Genomic DNA, 17,519 nt, shown 5'->3' with positions numbered 1-17,519 from the left:
TGATGTGTATAGGTGCTCTGGGGACTTATCTTCATTATTATTCTGACACCATTCTTAAATGTAGTAGCTTCAAGTGTTTAAAGCAACTTGTAAATAACATTCTGACAGTTAAGTGAACCCTTAAGAATGAAAAATGATCACTGGCAAATATATGCCTCGAGTTATCCAAGGAGAAAATGCACCTCGAATTAATTTTACTTGCTACTCCACAATCTCTCTATGGAAGTTCATCTGAAAAAAAACATCCTTTGAGGGAAGAAATATGGCCCCTAAATCTGGAATTCTTAAATTTGCTTATTCCCAGCTCATCTCTCACACCTCCCATTATTTTTCCCATGATTACTAAATGTGACCTGCACCATCCATGAAAGTTTATCAATTTGTTGGTATTTTTTTCTCTCCCCAGAATTATTCTGTACTTGATATGAGACCACCAGCTACAGTCATCACATTGAACAATGCCATGTATTGGCAAGAATTTGAAGAGGCATGTGTCTATGAATGCCTGGATGGGAAAGACTGCCAGAGCTTTTTCTGTTGTTATGAAGAATGTAAATCAGGCTCATGGAGGAGAGGACGGATTCACATAGACATCTTAGAACTGGACTCTTACTCTAGGGTCTTTTTTCCTACATCCTTCCTTCTGTTTAACCTGGTCTACTGGGTTGGATACCTCTATCTTTAAATTTTGCCTGTAGTGGTGAAGACTACTGTTTTCACGCTGCTTAGGGGTGGTGAAAGTGCAGAAAAAGTGAAGGACACGGTCAGTTTCATCTCAAATTATGGCGGCCACGTTAACCTTCATCATCAGGGAAACTGATGAAGAATTTTAGTATGTAATTGCCTGAAAAAGAAAAACATGGATGAATTCTCTCCTTACTGCTATTCATTTTAAGGAAAAGATTCTTACTAAATTCAGCTGAATTTGTAGTATAAGCGATGTTTATGAAAAATTATTGTATATTAGAATCTTTACTACTCTCCCTTGGCATAGAAGCTATACACAATTCAGGCAAAGGTTAAATATGTAATTTTTGTTCTTCATTCCCATATTTTCTTCAAAATGCTGACATATCCCTGAGACTCAAAACAACATCCACAGGCATTGGCAAAGCCCACTAAGCCACCCATTTGTATTTAAACTTGCTTGAGCTATGACCCATAGGTTCTGGGAATTTTTTTCTTGGTGATTTCGTTGCGATAGAGAAACCACCAAAAGACAGAAAAAAATATCTCCAATGGGACTAAGATGATGTGAAAGTTACTTCCTGTAAAGGTCTGGGATTTATGGAATTAGCAATTTACCTACACATATTGATTTTAATTTGAGGTGAAAAGGCTGAGTTAGAAGAATGCTAATATTTTGATGTAAAGTGAAAGATTTGCCTATCTTGGAGGTAGTTGTGGATATAACTTCTACAGCTTTTCAAAACTTTACTGTCTTTTTTATGACTGGTTAAACACAGGAAAGTCGTTGATTTCTAAAGTACTCTACTTGAAGCAGGACATGATTCCTGCTTGTTTATGTCGTTGTAGCAGACCATAGTTGATAGACCAGGAGTAAGATTCACTACACAATAGCACTACAAGTTGTGAGTTTCTTCAGATTCCAATTTACTACAAAGTGCACTCATTCATTCTTATTTTTTCTCTCTAAGTTATTTTATAAAATGGAAAAAAGTGTATGCCAAAGTACATTTTTATTCCTTCCATGAAGTTAAAAATTGCAGTCCTCATTCATGGCAGACAGTTCTTGGGTCTGAGCTGAAGATTGGACACTTTTGACTTGAATAGTGCATTATGGGAGCTCAATTGTCTGCCTTGGATTAAGCATGGACTAGTTCCCCCATATAGAAAAAGGTTGCTTTGTTTTGATTTTTTTCACAAACTAGCAACTACATTTTAATCTAGAAAGCCATGCTGTTTTTTTCAAAAGCTTTACCATTAACTTCTTAAACTACCCATTTTACAAAACTTAGTTTTACAGTGTTGAATTAGTTTACTTTTTTTACAGACTCCCTCAATAATTTTTATTAAGCAAACAAATCAGACTCAAAACTAAAGAGCAATGGCTCTTCAGTGCTCTTTGGATGACAAATAGTTACAAATGATAAAAGTAAAGCACATCTAAAAGGTAAATTCTGATTTTTTCTTGTCTGGAAGACCTGATCAATTTTTCCTTATCTAAATGAAAATATGTGTCTCTTCCACACAATATTTGAAAAAAATGAATAGTAGATATGATTGAGGAGCAATTATTTTTATTGTCAGAAAGCAAATCCTGCAAACATGCAAAGACTAGTGCAAAGGTGATTTTAAAGGAATAGTAATGTAGTCATGTTCTTTGAAACAGTCTGTCATTGCTGTTTCTCTGTGCTTCCACAGTATTTTTAACTGAAAAAAAAAAGCTAACACAAAAGGTAAATATAGTTTTTCAAAATATTTTCATCTGCTTTTCAATTGTCTGAAGTACCAGAGCCAGAAAGCTAGGTTTACAGTGGGGAGGGGAACCATTTATCCAAGAACTGACAAAATTCAAAGTAGAAGCACAGAGAAGAAATCAGATATTTGGGGGTAGGAGCAAAATCTCATCTTGAGCAAAAGCTGTCCAATCTGGATTCTAAACTAATAATGACCCATTGATTTCAAAATACATGTTGAAGCTTTTTCTAACTCTTAGTAGCAAATTACTCTGTAAACCAATTACTCTGTAAAACTCTGTGTCCAGCTCCTGTAAGTATGAATTATATTTAGGGATCGGAATTATCTTTTCAGCAGGGCAAGAAGGAGTTTGAATTGAAGCTGAATATCCCAGGCTGAAATTATGAATTAGTCAGATTTAACAGCCACTTTCAGCCACACGTTGCAAGAATACTAGTAAAATATGAAGCCTAAATAAAAGAATGGAACCAGATATCCTTTAGGGGACTGATCCTGCAAAACCTCTGCACAATCAGTTTTGGTGGGAGTACTTAAACAAATGAGACACAAGAAAGCGGCTTCCACCACTAGATCTTGGATAAGTAAAGTGAGGTTTATTTTAGCAATGGCATACTTCAGCAAACATCCTGGGAGTAAGTGTGGAAAGGGAATGTTTGATTTTTAGATGATGTGCACATGCTATTCTTACGCTTCTGCTCACAGCTACCCACTTTAGCTAAAAGCACACAATACTGTCAGATCCTTCCTTGGAAGACTGATTCTGCTAAGGCTGTTTATATTGCCTCCACTTTTTGAGTGCTTTCATAAGCACATATTGGAAGCATAATATTCCACTTTTGAGGCTCCTGACCAAAACAGAATGTGCAGCCAGTTCTGGTTTCCTCTCTTACACTGACAACAGAGGATATATTCTACTTTGAAGTATATTCTACTTTGGGGTTAAGTACAATAAATTGGTTTGTATGCAAGGTAAGCACAGAGGTCTGCACAGATCTGTACGCCAGACATTCTGCATTATTAAAAAATATCCTCATTAGTGTTCAGACATCCTTTTGATTCCTTTGTGAACTGAAAAAAATTAACACTTCTGTGGGACTGCAGAGTCCCGTCAGAAATTTCAGAATCACCTTTTAGCGTTTTAGAACACTTTATTGTCAGATAATTTCATATTCAAGATGCATTTCCTCAGCTACTTCTTTTTTGTAATTTCGTACTTTTTTTTGCCTTTCTAGGAAAGGGAAGGGAATGGAAGTATGTGTGAGTATATCCAACTCATTTAGGTATGTCTGTAGAATCACAAAATCAAGTACCTTCTCATTATATTCTTTCCTTATTAAAGTTACAGAAAAGATTGTGAGTTTTTTAACCTTAATTCCTTGCACAATAATCCACTTTTCCCAGCAAGATGAATAGTTGTAAAATCAAACCTCTGCTTTCATTCCCTTCACTTCAGTTCAGTTGCATTCACTTCAATTAAGAACTGAGGAATAGTATTTTCCTGCTTAAGGACAGCATTTTCAAGGCAGCTAAGAATGTATGAAAATATTGCTCTGTTTAATTCAGAATCTAAGTCGTCTTAGTTCTTCTGCCCTTGACATACTGAGAGCTCCTTCTTAGTAGTTTCTTTAGGAAAAAATGCCAGAAAACAGCCCTTATTCCAATAATTAGTGTATAAAAACTACCAGCCAGCTTATTTTGTCTCCATTTCTAGCAGTAATGTGGGACTAAGCACTCCACACAATCTTGGTGTAACTTTCTAAGCAAGAAGTATGCTAGTAGATTAAAATACCTAAGGCCTTTTTCACCTTCAAATGCTCCTTTCCTCCCTCACCGACCATCACTTGTATATTAGGTCCATAAAAATGACTGAAATTACAGCAAGGAAATCCAGAACTATCTTCACAAAGGTGACGAAATGTGAAGCTAAAAGAAAAGCAGGAGATTATTTTTCTTTGCTGTACAGTTCTTACCTGTCCTACTCTTCTTCAATTCTTCCCAGCACTTCTACACAACTAACTCCAAATCATCCACCTGGTGTTTTGCACATTCACCAGCTGTAACAGCAGCGACACATGAGCCTTTAGCTGACAAGAAATGATATTTCTGGAACTGGAGGCATCCTACCAAGTAATGCAGATAACCTATCTTGAACACTTTTACGTCCCTAATGAGTCTCAGAGCCTAGCACCTCATGTTGCCCCATGAATTTATCATAACTCGCCTTCCTTAATCCCTTCATGACCTACAGAAGGATGCTTATCTACTTTTTACACCAAATTTCAGCATATATCTAGAAGGATGACCCTGCTCGGTTCACACGCCAAGTGACCAGGTGCCAGACAGCTCTGGAAACACCATGGTTGCCACATTGGAATGATTTTGTGGGAAGAGAGACTGTAAATGTTGTAAGATAGAACTTATTAGCCTCACAGTCTAGAGGGTTGGTGTTACTCTCTAAGCTGTAGAACAATGCACTCACTACAACTTGTAAAGGCTCTCCATAACATCCTGAACTTGTCCCATTGGCTGCACTTTCTGATTTTCCAGAAAGCACTAGGAAAAGGCAAGCCATAGCCCATAATCTTAGCTGCCTACACCATTAAAGGATTTTTTCAAGGTACGTTCTGCTTGCTTACAGTGAAATCCTTGTGCTTCTTATATTTAACATTCATTGATGTTGAAGGATATATTCCCGGCCTGAAAGTTAGAAAGAGTGACAATTAGCTTGTTGTAGTTCTTCCTGAGCGCTACAATGTGTGACCACTGTTCTAGCTATCTTCAACATACACATTGAGCACTGGCTACTTTTTCTTTCTTTCTTTCTTATTTTAAGCACTTCATAGATTCCTTGATCTCTAAGTAGCAAAAAAAACTGCAGTGGGATCGAGTCAGTTCAGCAGAATCCTTCCTTCTTCATGCAGCAGCTTCATTCCACTAAGATGTGCAGAGCATAAGCTCAAGGCTGATGTTTATCTCATCCAGGTGACTTCCTAGAAGACAGTTTAAAACAGGCGAAGAACAAATGATGCTGTGTTCCATTGGGAACACATTTTCGCTACTAAAAGTGAGGTTCTTTTTCCTTCACAACTTTTATCTTTTTTCATTGTAGGTATATCTTCTTCTTTCTTTCTTTCTTTTCTACTAATCCAGAAGATTACCAAGCACAAAATCAGCTCAGTTCCCTTGCTATTGGATCCAGCAGCTGCAAACTATTGTTGCAGGCAACTGCTTGCTTCCCCTCAAATGTCCTTGTGTGACAGTAGTGGAGGCCACAGAGGATGTGCAGAGAGAATCAGCTTCCCTACGCATAAACTTTCTCCATCTAATGCTGTACGAATGTTGTACGTAGATGTGGGAGAGCTCAGCACAATTCTCCCATAAACCACCTCTTTTTAGACTTCATTGCCTCTTTCCTGTCAGTGGGTGAAGTTATTATGAATTATTGCCAGAACTAATCCTATCAAAAGAGAAAGTAATAATGGAACTGAAGTAGTTTAGGAAACAATAGTCATGCTCCAAGACCTTGGTTAAACTCTCATCATTCTTTGTTAGGGCAGGCTGTCCTAACAGTGCTCCAGCTCTACAGTAAACATTTAGTTTCTAACTCAATCATCACTTCTCAGCAGAAGTGTGACCAACATAATAGACTGTACTGGATTAGCAGCTTATCCTAAAACATTGAGCAAAATTCCAGGTCAAGGGTATAAACAAATGAGTGATGCCAACACTTGCTCATCCCCTTTTATTTTCTTTTCATATCTACCTCTTATTTTTCTCCACTACTAGCAGTGAGTGCTGCTAACAGCATTCACATCTAATCTCTCAGAGGAAGGCACAAAGAGCAGAGGGTATTGTAAGGCATTCAGTATCAACATTTTACAAAATCTTTACTGCACGTTTCTAGGAGGTATTTGAGGAGGAGCCAGCAGACTGGAACACTGATTCATGCACAGGGACCATCCTATGATACTTCTTTGCTAGGGACTTAATACATAGCTGTGGTAACACACATTACCATTTTGCTAGCTTTTTTTCTCCGTTCCCTTAATAGCATTTACAAAAAAGGAACACTAGGAAAGAACAATTTGAGGAGAGAAGCTGTCATTTATTTTATACAGGGGCTGCTGGAAACAATGTTGAATAGCACCATTGATCCACAAATAGGCTTTATCACATGCTATGTTCTGTTGCTAGCCTATTCAGAAGGGAGATTTGAAACTTTCACTTACATGCTAAAAAGCGCATAATAATCATTAGTCTTGTAGTATATCCATATGCATACAGATTCTTAAGGTTCACAGCATTCTCTTTTTGAAGGGTTCTAGTACATATTTGAGAAAAATGAAGACCGTTCTTCATGACTCAGTGGCTTTAATACTTTTGTCTCTTCCCCTAGGATTCATAGTTTGTCTGGAAAGCAAACAAAAAAACAAACAAACAGAAAGCCTACCTTCCTCATCACTTTGACATTTTACTCTTAGCATCTAAAACTAAATGATGTTTTAACAGCAAAATTACCATTTTCACTTTGAACTGCATTGCTCTGACTAGTTGAACAGTGAACTTTTTGTACATTATACCTGTGGTGGATTAGTGGAAAAAAGATATGCTAGCCTGTAACCCTGTTTAACATTGAGCCTGAGTTAGGTATAAACGACATTCTAATTTTCCTCTTCTTGGTAGCTATTTCTTTAAATGATTTTGGAATGTGACCATCTTTTAGCGCTTGGTTAGTGTCCACTGACATTCCTCAAGAGATATGTCCAAGATTACGTATTCCCTCTACAATCTACAAACTTTATTTTTTCTTTTTCATTGTGGGTCCTCAGGTCAGTGTTTGTATGCATCTGGAGTCCTCGAGGGTTTTCACAGAATACATATGGAATTAGATAATAAAATTCATCATGAAGTTCAGTGCCTCAGAGTCTGGCACCTGAGAATTCTCTAGCTGTTATCTAAACATGCATCTTGATTTTCTAGTCATTTGCTATTTTTGAATGATGAAGTAACAGAGCAGAAGAAATGTGGTTATGTTTATTCATATGTCTGGGAATGGGCTTACTCAAGCACTAAGCCAGGCAAACGAGGCACTGATAAGGTCAACTATTTGCCAGGTACTCTTTTGTATGGGTAATGGGTGGCATTAGCCAGAGGAGCCACAACAGCACATTTCGTGTCATCAAAATACTCAGGTAACTCAGGTTTATTTGGAGGCCTAAGCCAACCTGCAGAACTTTGTACAGTCCCAGCAGCTTCTTCATTGCACCTAGTACTCATGTCCCTACCTGCATAGAAACAGGGAGGCAGTGGCAGTGGCTGGGAGAAATGAAGCTGCACTAGCATAATATAGTATAAAAAGCAAAGGATGAAGGATTCACAGGGAAGCTGGTGACAGCTTATTTTTGAGACGGTATCACGATTACAAGTTTTAAGGAGAGGACCTCTAGGTCTATCTCAGTCAAAAACACCTGCATCCATCAAAACCATTGACCAGAAGAGGGTTTTAAGTTTAAATATTCTTAAAAGCAAACAAGAGCTTTGGATCACATTCCAGCTGGTTGACTCTGTGCATTAGCTGGCCTAAAAGCTTAGGGAGAGCAGATTCCAAACTTATGTTAGAGGCCAAAAATGGTAAATGCCAAAGTTTCTAAATTGTGTCTTAATAGACGATGGATGAAGAGACTGATATTGATGACATATTTGAAAACCACTGACAGCAAAAGAAAGTGAAAAAGAGAATGCTATAGATTCCATTTCATGCATACAGAATGCATGGGATCCTTACAACGTAAGTTGCTGGTGAATTCATGCAACGCTGATAAAATAGTTGCATGTGACAATATACAGGCAGGTGAGGGGAGTACGACACACGCAAGACAGAGCCTTCCAAAGGAAACAGGGTTTCAGAATAACCTTCCACAAAGCAATGCTCCTCTGAGCAACAGTGGGAAATCTTGTGCAGAGCAATTACAGTATCAGTTACCCCTTTTCACTTTTGTAGCTGTTAAGGAGTCCTGTAACTTTATTGTCATCCACGCTCACCTGCAATACCAACCGTAAAAAATGAGCCAACATGTGATCACAAGCAGAAGCACTGGGCTGGAGGGAAATTGTTGAAATACTGAATCTAGTCCATGGCTGTCACAGGCAACCATCAACCACCTTGTACAGTCCTGTTCTTAAAAGCTCAACATATTTTTCTCAATTTTTTTTTTTCTGATATGACAACCTATGGATATTTTTTAATTTTAAGTCAGTGCAATTTTAGAATCGAACAAAATTTGCCAACTATGTATTAAATTTAACTTTCTTACAGAACACAAATAAAATTTTAGATTTCTAATTATCCTTCCTTCCTAAGTTTTTCTTAAGAGTGTGTGATTTCTTTGCTAGCAGTGCAGCTTGTGATGTCATAGTGAAATGAAAGTACAATTATGTGCCCAATGTGCCTTGAATAATACAGGTAGCACTAGTACCAGTATGTCATTATAAGTTAGATAGCCATCCTAGTGATCCCCCAAACTGACCCAGGCAGGAGAGCCAAACATCCTTGTGCTTCACCTCCTCAAGTTTTCAGACAACAATGTTCCTCTACCAGTCACATCCATTCCACTTTATTTTGTGTTAAGGAGTAGGACTGTGCGTCTAGAATACTATTTATATTCGTATTTTGATTCCAACATTTGTATTCTGGATACAAATAAATACACATTATCAGAAAATGCAAGTTTTGTGTGCATATATTGGTGACTGTATTTTCTTGTGAAAGTTGAGAACTTAAAAAATATAAACAGATATCTGACAGTCTGCTGAAGAGAAGAGATGCTGTGTGGTATTTTCATGATAAGGTCTTCTTGGGAGGCATTTCAGAAGATTCTTTTAAAGTTTTTGATAGACAGCATGAGCAGCCAGTAAGCTAAAAAAAAATCAAGAGTGAGGTTTATCCGTGGGTCCAATATAAAGTGGGAAGTATATCCTACGAAGTGCAAAAAAAATCCAGAAATACAGCGGTGTCCTTAGCACAAACTGATTGAATATATAAGCTTCATAATTTTAAAATTGCTATCAAATTTGGTTTCAACACTTTACCAATCCCAGCTTGGTTCTTCAATTTAATATTAGCTCTTTGCATCTGTTTACACAATGAAATTTACTGCTAAAAGTATATTCTGTATTTTCAGAGGTATAATTTCCTTGGCAGCTGCTTATTGTTAAGTCAGAGTGTTCTCTTGGTTTATACTCTTTGAATATAACTTGACTCCTGCCTCTGTATGTTCATGGCCACAGAATTGCCAGGTATCAGCCAACTCCTACTGTGAAATCCCTTCTCCTTTTCAAGACTCCAGTCCAAGTAACATTGAAGTTGACAACTGGGCTGCAGTAATAGAGAAACTTTCCAGATTTCTTGTGATACTCTGGTACAATAGGGATTTCTCTGTCTGAGCTTGTCATATTTATCTTTTCCTTATGTTCCTGCCACTAAGGCATTTTTTTCTGAAAGACAATTTGATTTCACAAGCAACAATAACACCCAATTTTACTATCGTCTGTCAGTAAAATTCCACTAAGACATCTTTCTTTTCCCTTCAGTAACTCCACTGTTTTCACTTATTAGTTTGACATGCAATTCATGTTTACCTCCATTTGTGTTTCTGTATGACTAGCTACTAGTACTGACTTATTGATTCAAAGTAAATGTAGATTCTGTGCTTTGACCTCTGTAACAGTGGCTGGCACTTGTTATAAGTGTGTAACATGCAGTAGACAGGTAGATATGGTTATGCTCTACTCCCCCAGAATAACAGTTAGGTATAATTGTCACCATAATTATTTGCCTTCTACACATTAGTCCTTAAAGCATATCATCATCACAGTGTGAACATAACACCGACTGTTCTCCCAAGCAGAGCATTAGCTGTAACACCACCTATACTCTTGCAATCATTCTGAGGGGCTGAAAAAATGAGTTGAGCAAGTCAATCCTTCCAGAGGTTTAAAGTGCTCATCCTGCCAAATTCAGAAGGACCTGATACATCTTCCAGTTCAATAACACTTTCTCCCCAGTAGGCTCGAGTGTGCAATAAAGTAATATGATGAATTGTGCCAATAAGTTTTGGCTTTTTATGTCACCCTCTGTCTCACCACCACAAATCTAGTTAAGAACTGAATTACTGCTTGGCAGTTTCAGTTAAAGTAAACTCACTTTGTGAAATGGAAAATAAGGAAAACTGAGTATCAGAGAGCGATCCAGAAAGTAAGGAATAAAGGGAAGAGACATTTTCCTAGTGACTGATATTAAAATAAAACCATTGTTGGATAATAGTTGTAGTAAAATATTTCACTTTTAAAGCTGGATTAGAAATGGAAGCATCTGTATTAGGAATGCAAAATAATTTATATATGCTTAAGCTTCACATGCAGCAACTCATGCCAGTAGGATTTTTAATTTAATAATTTCTAAGTCTGCCTATTTATTTTATCAAGAAGATTTATCCTGTGTTCCTCCAGACTGTCACAGAACTGGCTTTAAAAACCCAGTTTCTCATGTAGTTAAAATTTGGGCCAATGGTAATTTTCTTGGCCCATCTTCTGGTATTGTGCGACCAGTTCACAGCATAGGCAAACATTTTCACAAACTCATGGACAGATTCATTATTCGGCAGGGATACTAAATTTTGTAGCAGCTTTAGCTTCTAGATTGACCATAATTGAATTATTTTTTATAGAGCAAAAAGGGTACCAGCATCTTAGGGTACCAGCATCATGGAACGCAGTAGAGCTGAGAAGCTATCCTTTGCTAAGGTGCAGCTGTTTTCTTGTGTCCTGAAATTATCTGACGGGAGCAAAAGGTCTAACACCACCACAAAAAAAGTAAAGCCAGAAAAAAAGCAAACTCTCTCCCTTCCTAGATAAATAAAGAAGTCCTTTGCTATCCTGTATGTTTTTTCATGTCTACCATCCGTTTTTTCCCTCCACAGCTGGGCCTCCATCATGTGGTGGTAATCAACAGCAAGGCTTGGGTTAGGTATGGCAGATCATTGCAGCTGAGTATCTTCAGAGCAGTGAAAGCAGTGCAGTCTATGCCAGCCCAGCACAAAAAAAGTAAAGCCAGAAAAAAAGCAAACTCTCTCCCTTCCTAGATAAATAAAGAAGTCCTTTGCTATCCTGTATGTTTTTTCCTGTCTACCATCCGTTTTTTTCCTCCACAGCTGGGCCTCCATCATGTGGTGGTAATCAACAGCAAGGCTTGGGTTAGGTATGGCAGATCATTGCAGCTGAGTATCTTCAGAGCAGTGAAAGCAGTGCAGTCTATGCCAGCCCGGGTACCCCAGTCCTGTGTACATAATGGCCAGGAGGGAAAACAGTGTTGATTCCCACAGGGCTTAGCATGATGGTCACCAGAACTGCATGAAGGAACAGACCATAAGTCACACGGGAAGGAAGGCTGTGACTGCTCATCCATAGGGCATGGAAATTCTTGCATTCTCACTGCCAGCAACCATTAAGGTTGAGAAAAGCTTAGCTTTGATACATGCATGCCAACAGAAGCTGACAGTTGTTTTCTGACTGTTGGTCAGGGCACAAAAGAACCCAGTACAAATTGAACTGACAAGGCCACAAAGTACTTATTGAACCCAAACCTTTCCTCTCCCAGGCCCTGAAACATTCTATTTCCAATACTTTTAGATTACAAAATATCACTGCATTAAAGATGCTCATGCGTGTCCTACCAAAATTGTTAAATGTCAGGTTGACCAGTATTTTGACCAACCAATGTTTTTGATGGAATGCTCTGGTCAAAACAATGACAATAGCAGAAGCAAAATTCTCATTCATTCCCCTACCTTTTAGCATCCATACTAGTTTAAATATAAATGAAAGCTGTGCAATGCTTTTTAATGGATTATACAGAGGATCTAACTCAGAATTCCTGAAAGACTCATAGGAGTCACACTGTCTGTACGCTATCATTACAAATTGACAACATAATTGACAACATATAGCTATGCTATAAACCATGCTATGATCCATTCCTGGACATTAATTTGAGGATTAAACAAACAGAAACCTCATGGAGTTCAGTAAGGAAAGGTGCAAAATCCTGCAGCTGGAGCAGAACAACACTGTGCATCAGCACAGGCTAGTTACCAACTAGCTGAGCAGCATCACTGCTGAAAAGCTGCTGAGGATTGCCGTAGATGCCAGGTTGAATGCAAGCTAAGAGTGCACTCTCATCATGGATCATGCAACTGTGAAATGTCCTACACTAGAACTGTTGCCAGCAGATCAAAGGAATGTATTATTCTGCCAGTACTTAGCACTGATGAGTTCACACATGAAATAGCGTGTTCAGTTTTAGCATACCCTTGCCCCTCAGCTGGTCATGAGGGGTACTGTGAAACTAGAGAGGACCTAGCAGAGAGCTACTAAGGTGGTCAGGGGCTGAGAGCACATGACCTGTGAGGAAAAGCTGAGGGAACTGGGCTCATTTGGTCTAACAAAAGGGGGACTAAGGGATGTTCTTGTAGCAAACCACACCTATTTGAAGGGCATTTACAAAGATAATGGAGCCAAACTCTTGCCTTCTCAGTACTGGCAGACAATATAGAAAGGGGCACAAATTTCACCTTGGGAGGCTCAGGTTGGACATTAGGAACAGCTTTTCCCAAGAAGGCAGTGCAGTACAGGAACAGGGTTGTGGACACTCCATCCATGAAGGCTTTCAGGACCTTCCTGGACAGAGCCTGTCCTAACTTCGGTGATAGCCTTGCTTCTAGCATGAATCTGGAGCATGTGGCCTCCAAAAGAAAATCTTTTCTAACCAATACTTCTTTGATTCTGTAAGAGGAATTATTTCACCTGTTACCTCTTCCATAAATAGTTAGTTAGATGCATGGTGAACGTTGACATAACTAAAATCAATATACAAACCATCTTCTTTCGTATTGCTGCTATTGTTCACTTTCTGAACAATTCATCTTTTTATATACCACATAGGTCAGGTCAGTAATTACATTATGCTTTCCTAGTGAGACCTTTCAATGACATCTGGAAAAGTGATTTTTTTTTATGACTATGGAAAGTCCCAGTTTGAACAAATCATTTATGTTAATGACTCTTTTCATGTATATTGCCTCTGTTTTATCAAATAAAACAAATTTTTTTATTATGCAACTTCTTAAAACAAGCATCTGATACCCTCCTGACCTTATATGCCCCGATTTGCTAATTGGTAAATTATACTATTTACATACTATATATATTATTTGCTTATTGTATGTTATTTGCTAATTGGTAAATTATATCATTTACAGATTATATTAAATGAAAGAAAGTCCCTAGCTGCTTTTAGTGGGTAATCTATATGATACATTTCTACATAAATCCAAGCTGCAACAGCTTAAATATTAACACTGAATAATGAAATGTGTGACTGAAATAACGGCAGATCTATGGTGTGGTTCAATTGTATGTGTAAACATATAAAGGTATTTGAATGTATGAAAAAAAAATTCCAAATACTTCCCGAGGTATGGATACCTCTAGAAATAGGAATGATAGCCTTTAAATATTTGCCACGAACGAATTAATGATATTTCTAGCCCTTACTGTAATGTAATGTGTACTAGACTTTCCAAAGTTACAATTGCAGTCATTTCAGTAACTAGTGGACAGCAAGTCTGGGGGTTTTTAATTCTTTATATGTATTACATATACAAATAAAATGACCTCTATCTGTGTTTGCAACTGATGTGCAGTGGACAGTTAAATCTAACATGGCGAAAAAAAAACAGGTTTTCCTTGTAAGGTTCCTTGCCTATGGCCATGTACAATGCCAACAATTCACAAGCAGAGACTGTATGGATAGGTGAACATAGTTAGCTCAAAGGAAGGTTAATGGGTTGAGTTAGTGAACACGTTTCTAACTAGTATCTATCTTTGGCCCGAAAGTTATTACCCTATCTGTGCTATATGCCTATATTTATTTGCTTAACAGGAGCACTAAACACACTAGTTCTGTACATGTGGAGAAAAGCTAGACTGAAACTGATGATCATATAAAGATGCTCCAGTACAGATATTAATTTCATACCTCTATGGAAAAATCTACCGAAACTGAGAAACTTTGTGACAATCCACTTACAGCAGCATCTACTGCAAAGCTATTAGTAGGTTTACATAGTCCCTTCCAGAGAAGAGCAGATATGCTGGACATACCCAGAAGGGCCTACGCGGTCAGGCAATGGGCACTTGGGTGCTATGTGAAGTGCTATCAGGCTGCACACGTCCGCGAGTCAGCCTGCAGGATGGGGGAGCACTGCTGGTGACAGCTCTCAGTCAGCAGCCAGGAGGGTAATTCTTCCATCACCCAGGGAGTGGGCGATGGAGAGCAACGCACATCAGACAGAAAGGAGGGCTTTTAGGCAAGTGATGAGTATCCAAGACCCTGATAATCCTGGGAGATAAGCTGCATACTGACAGGCCTCGCTCCCTGTTGTAGAGACCCACAGCTATCATTACCATTTCAGCCCTCCCTCATCACCCAAAATTGAAACCCCACAGCTCTTCCTATGGTGTGAGGATAGTAGATTCATTAGAAAAGGGGAAGAAAAAGGATCCGTCAGTGATCTTTTGTTTGAGCCACTGTTACTGAAGGTGGTTGTTGGGCAAAATCAAATCCTTATTTCTATACTGCAAGAATCGAGTCAAAACAAATCTCAGTGAAAAAAAAGAGCAGTAATATACACAAAGCAAAATTCATTTGGCCAAATATAGATACAATTATTGTAAACATTGTCAACAGGGTTAGTCATCTAAATTCCCTTTACAGCTGATGGAGAGGTGTAGACACTTCTGGAACACAACTTATATTATCCTGAAGTAGGCATCTGAAAGCGGAGTTGTATAAACCACGCTCTAAAAGACTTCATTTAATTTTCAGCAGCTATAAAGGGAGCCTAGGGTGCATAGCTCAACCATTAAACATTTGCAATAATGGAAGATGAATCCCACCACATTATCTCTCAAACAGCAGAAATGGGGATGCTACACTGAGAAATGCAGAACAATATTACCCTAATAAAGACCTGCAAGCAAAAGCGCAGTCAGGAGGAAAAAAGTGGGATGTGGTGATTTGCCAGTTCTTTGTAGGACTGAAGGAAAATACCAACATGAATGTATCTACGGTATCTGCTGTATTATATTGTGCACATTGTGCGCCTACAGTAGGAGATTCGCATTAGCATGAGTACAAGAAGCCTTTTTGCTTTGACAGCATGGAACTGTGTGTGAGATTACTCACACTACTCCTCTTGGCTAAAAGGGCTGGATATTTCTCCAGCTCAAGCCAGCTCTAAATAAATCAGCTGAAACATCTTTAAATTTCACAATAGCATGAGCATTGACATATCCAAGGGTACGTATAAGCATACAGCACAAAGGTCTCCAACAGTCGTGGTCAATTCTCCACAACACAGCAACCAAGTGTCAATTAGCTTCGGAATGATCTCAAGCCTTTCTAAACACAATGAAGGTCAAGAGATAATAACAATTAGGAGAACAAGATGATGTGGATCAGGGAATAGTTGTCTCCTGGAGAAAGTGTGCAGCCTTGTGCTTTCAGTGTTACTGCTTTTGAACTTCAAATGAGCTCTTCTAAGCAAGGAAGACGCAAGAAGAGTGAGGCATTGCATGTTATACAGTGTGCGTAGCTATGTTTTAGACCTTAGGTAAATGATACCAAAGTGTCTATCATTTTTCTGCTGTCATTTTGGAGATTCATCATTGATCATTTTATACTCTGCTCTGCTAAACACTACATGTTTTTCCCTCCATCAAAATTGCCCTGAGACATCCAGTCATACTGAAGTGTCCCTGCTAAACACTTATTTGTGTTTAAATAACTTGTGAGAATACAGAAGCAGTAATCTACAGTGAGTATTTAAAATATCTCATAATATATTATTTGTGTATCACTCCAACACTAGCAGAAATGGGCCGAAAACCTTGTGCGTGGCCATGCCATTGAGATCTTGCTTTTCTGAGTAGCATTGCTGGGATGAGAGAGGGAAAGATCTTATGTCATGGTATACTATTTCTGTGTATTTAAATTGTGTGTATTTCTGAAGTCCCTCCAAACATTCCCCCCTCCTGTTTGTCGAAACACTAACCATCACACTTTCCAGGAACACATCCTCAGAGCATGCCTGTGTATTGTGAGTATGCTGTTACATATAAAAAACCCTTAAACAACATTCTCCTTTCCAGTGCACCGTTGTTTCTACGCAAAATGTGCCAACAAAGTATGGAGGCAAAGTGATCATCATGCACAGCCACAGCACATGCAGATTCTCGCATCCATATGGTCTATAGCATGAGGTAAGCTATCCTCCCTTGTTGACTTGCATTTTATCCTGTACTTGGCACAGCTTAAAGAATAACCCAGGGCTGGCAAAGCCACGTGAATGTGAATCCTAGCTGGAACTGTTTTTCATGCCTTTCTCACACATCATCCAACAATCTTTTGACAGAGACTGGCCTTCGTTCACAAATGAGGATGTAGCCATTGTTATCAGCATAACAGGGAGCAGCGCTGCACTTCTCTCTGGCCATAATTGCTACAGAAATTGTATAAGACACACAATGGCCTTTGTTGTTAAAACGCTGGTTCAGTGTGACTCACTATAGGCAACGGGCTGTTTTAATTTATCCCACTAAAGCTTACCTGCCAAAAGGGTGGCTCTCCAGTGCCCACTCTCCAGCTCCAGTGTACGTAGAGCTGTTTTCTACTTCTCTTCTCCAAATCTTCATAATGTGAGGAGACCACAGCACTTAATTCAATAGGCCTCTGGTGTGTGTGGAAAGGGAGTTACATGTCTCTATTTTAGAAAGCAGTAACACTGCTTGTTTAAACTTCCTCAAGGGTTAATAAGAATAGTTTTCATGCATTTCCGTGGCGATATGAATCCTCTTCTCTTCTCATTGCTATTTGCCCAGCCTCCACATGAAGTTAGCCTTGCAGACAGAGAGGAGGACATTTCAGTACTTGTTTCTGCCAGCCGATAGACAGGTAGCAG

At 38.6% G+C, this 17,519-nt stretch overlaps 1 protein-coding gene across 5 annotated transcripts in view; it reads left to right on the top strand.

Moving 5' to 3' along the window:
• The window catches only part of GABRG3 (gamma-aminobutyric acid type A receptor subunit gamma3), a 342,277-nt gene extending 325,193 nt beyond the window's left edge, over positions 1 to 17,084 (top strand). For 4 of the 5 annotated variants that reach the window (XM_009666383.2, XM_068923174.1, XM_009666382.2 and 1 more), the window contains one exon: positions 407 to 9,163. In XM_009666383.2, coding sequence (XP_009664678.1) covers positions 407 to 685 — 279 coding nt within the window. In that variant the 3' untranslated portion in view covers positions 686 to 9,163. Of the gene's footprint in view, positions 1 to 406; positions 9,164 to 16,710; positions 16,822 to 16,973 lie in introns of those variants that run through there. The other variant, XM_009666387.2, reaches the window with a different exon arrangement.
• Positions 17,085 to 17,519: the final 435 nt, after the last annotated feature.

The sequence above is a fragment of the Struthio camelus genome, chromosome 1 (assembly GCF_040807025.1).
Source record: "Struthio camelus isolate bStrCam1 chromosome 1, bStrCam1.hap1, whole genome shotgun sequence".
Classification (NCBI taxonomy): domain Eukaryota; kingdom Metazoa; phylum Chordata; class Aves; order Struthioniformes; family Struthionidae; genus Struthio; species Struthio camelus.
Note: the sequence above shows the minus strand (reverse complement) of the source record. Positions and strands in the feature narration are given on the sequence as shown.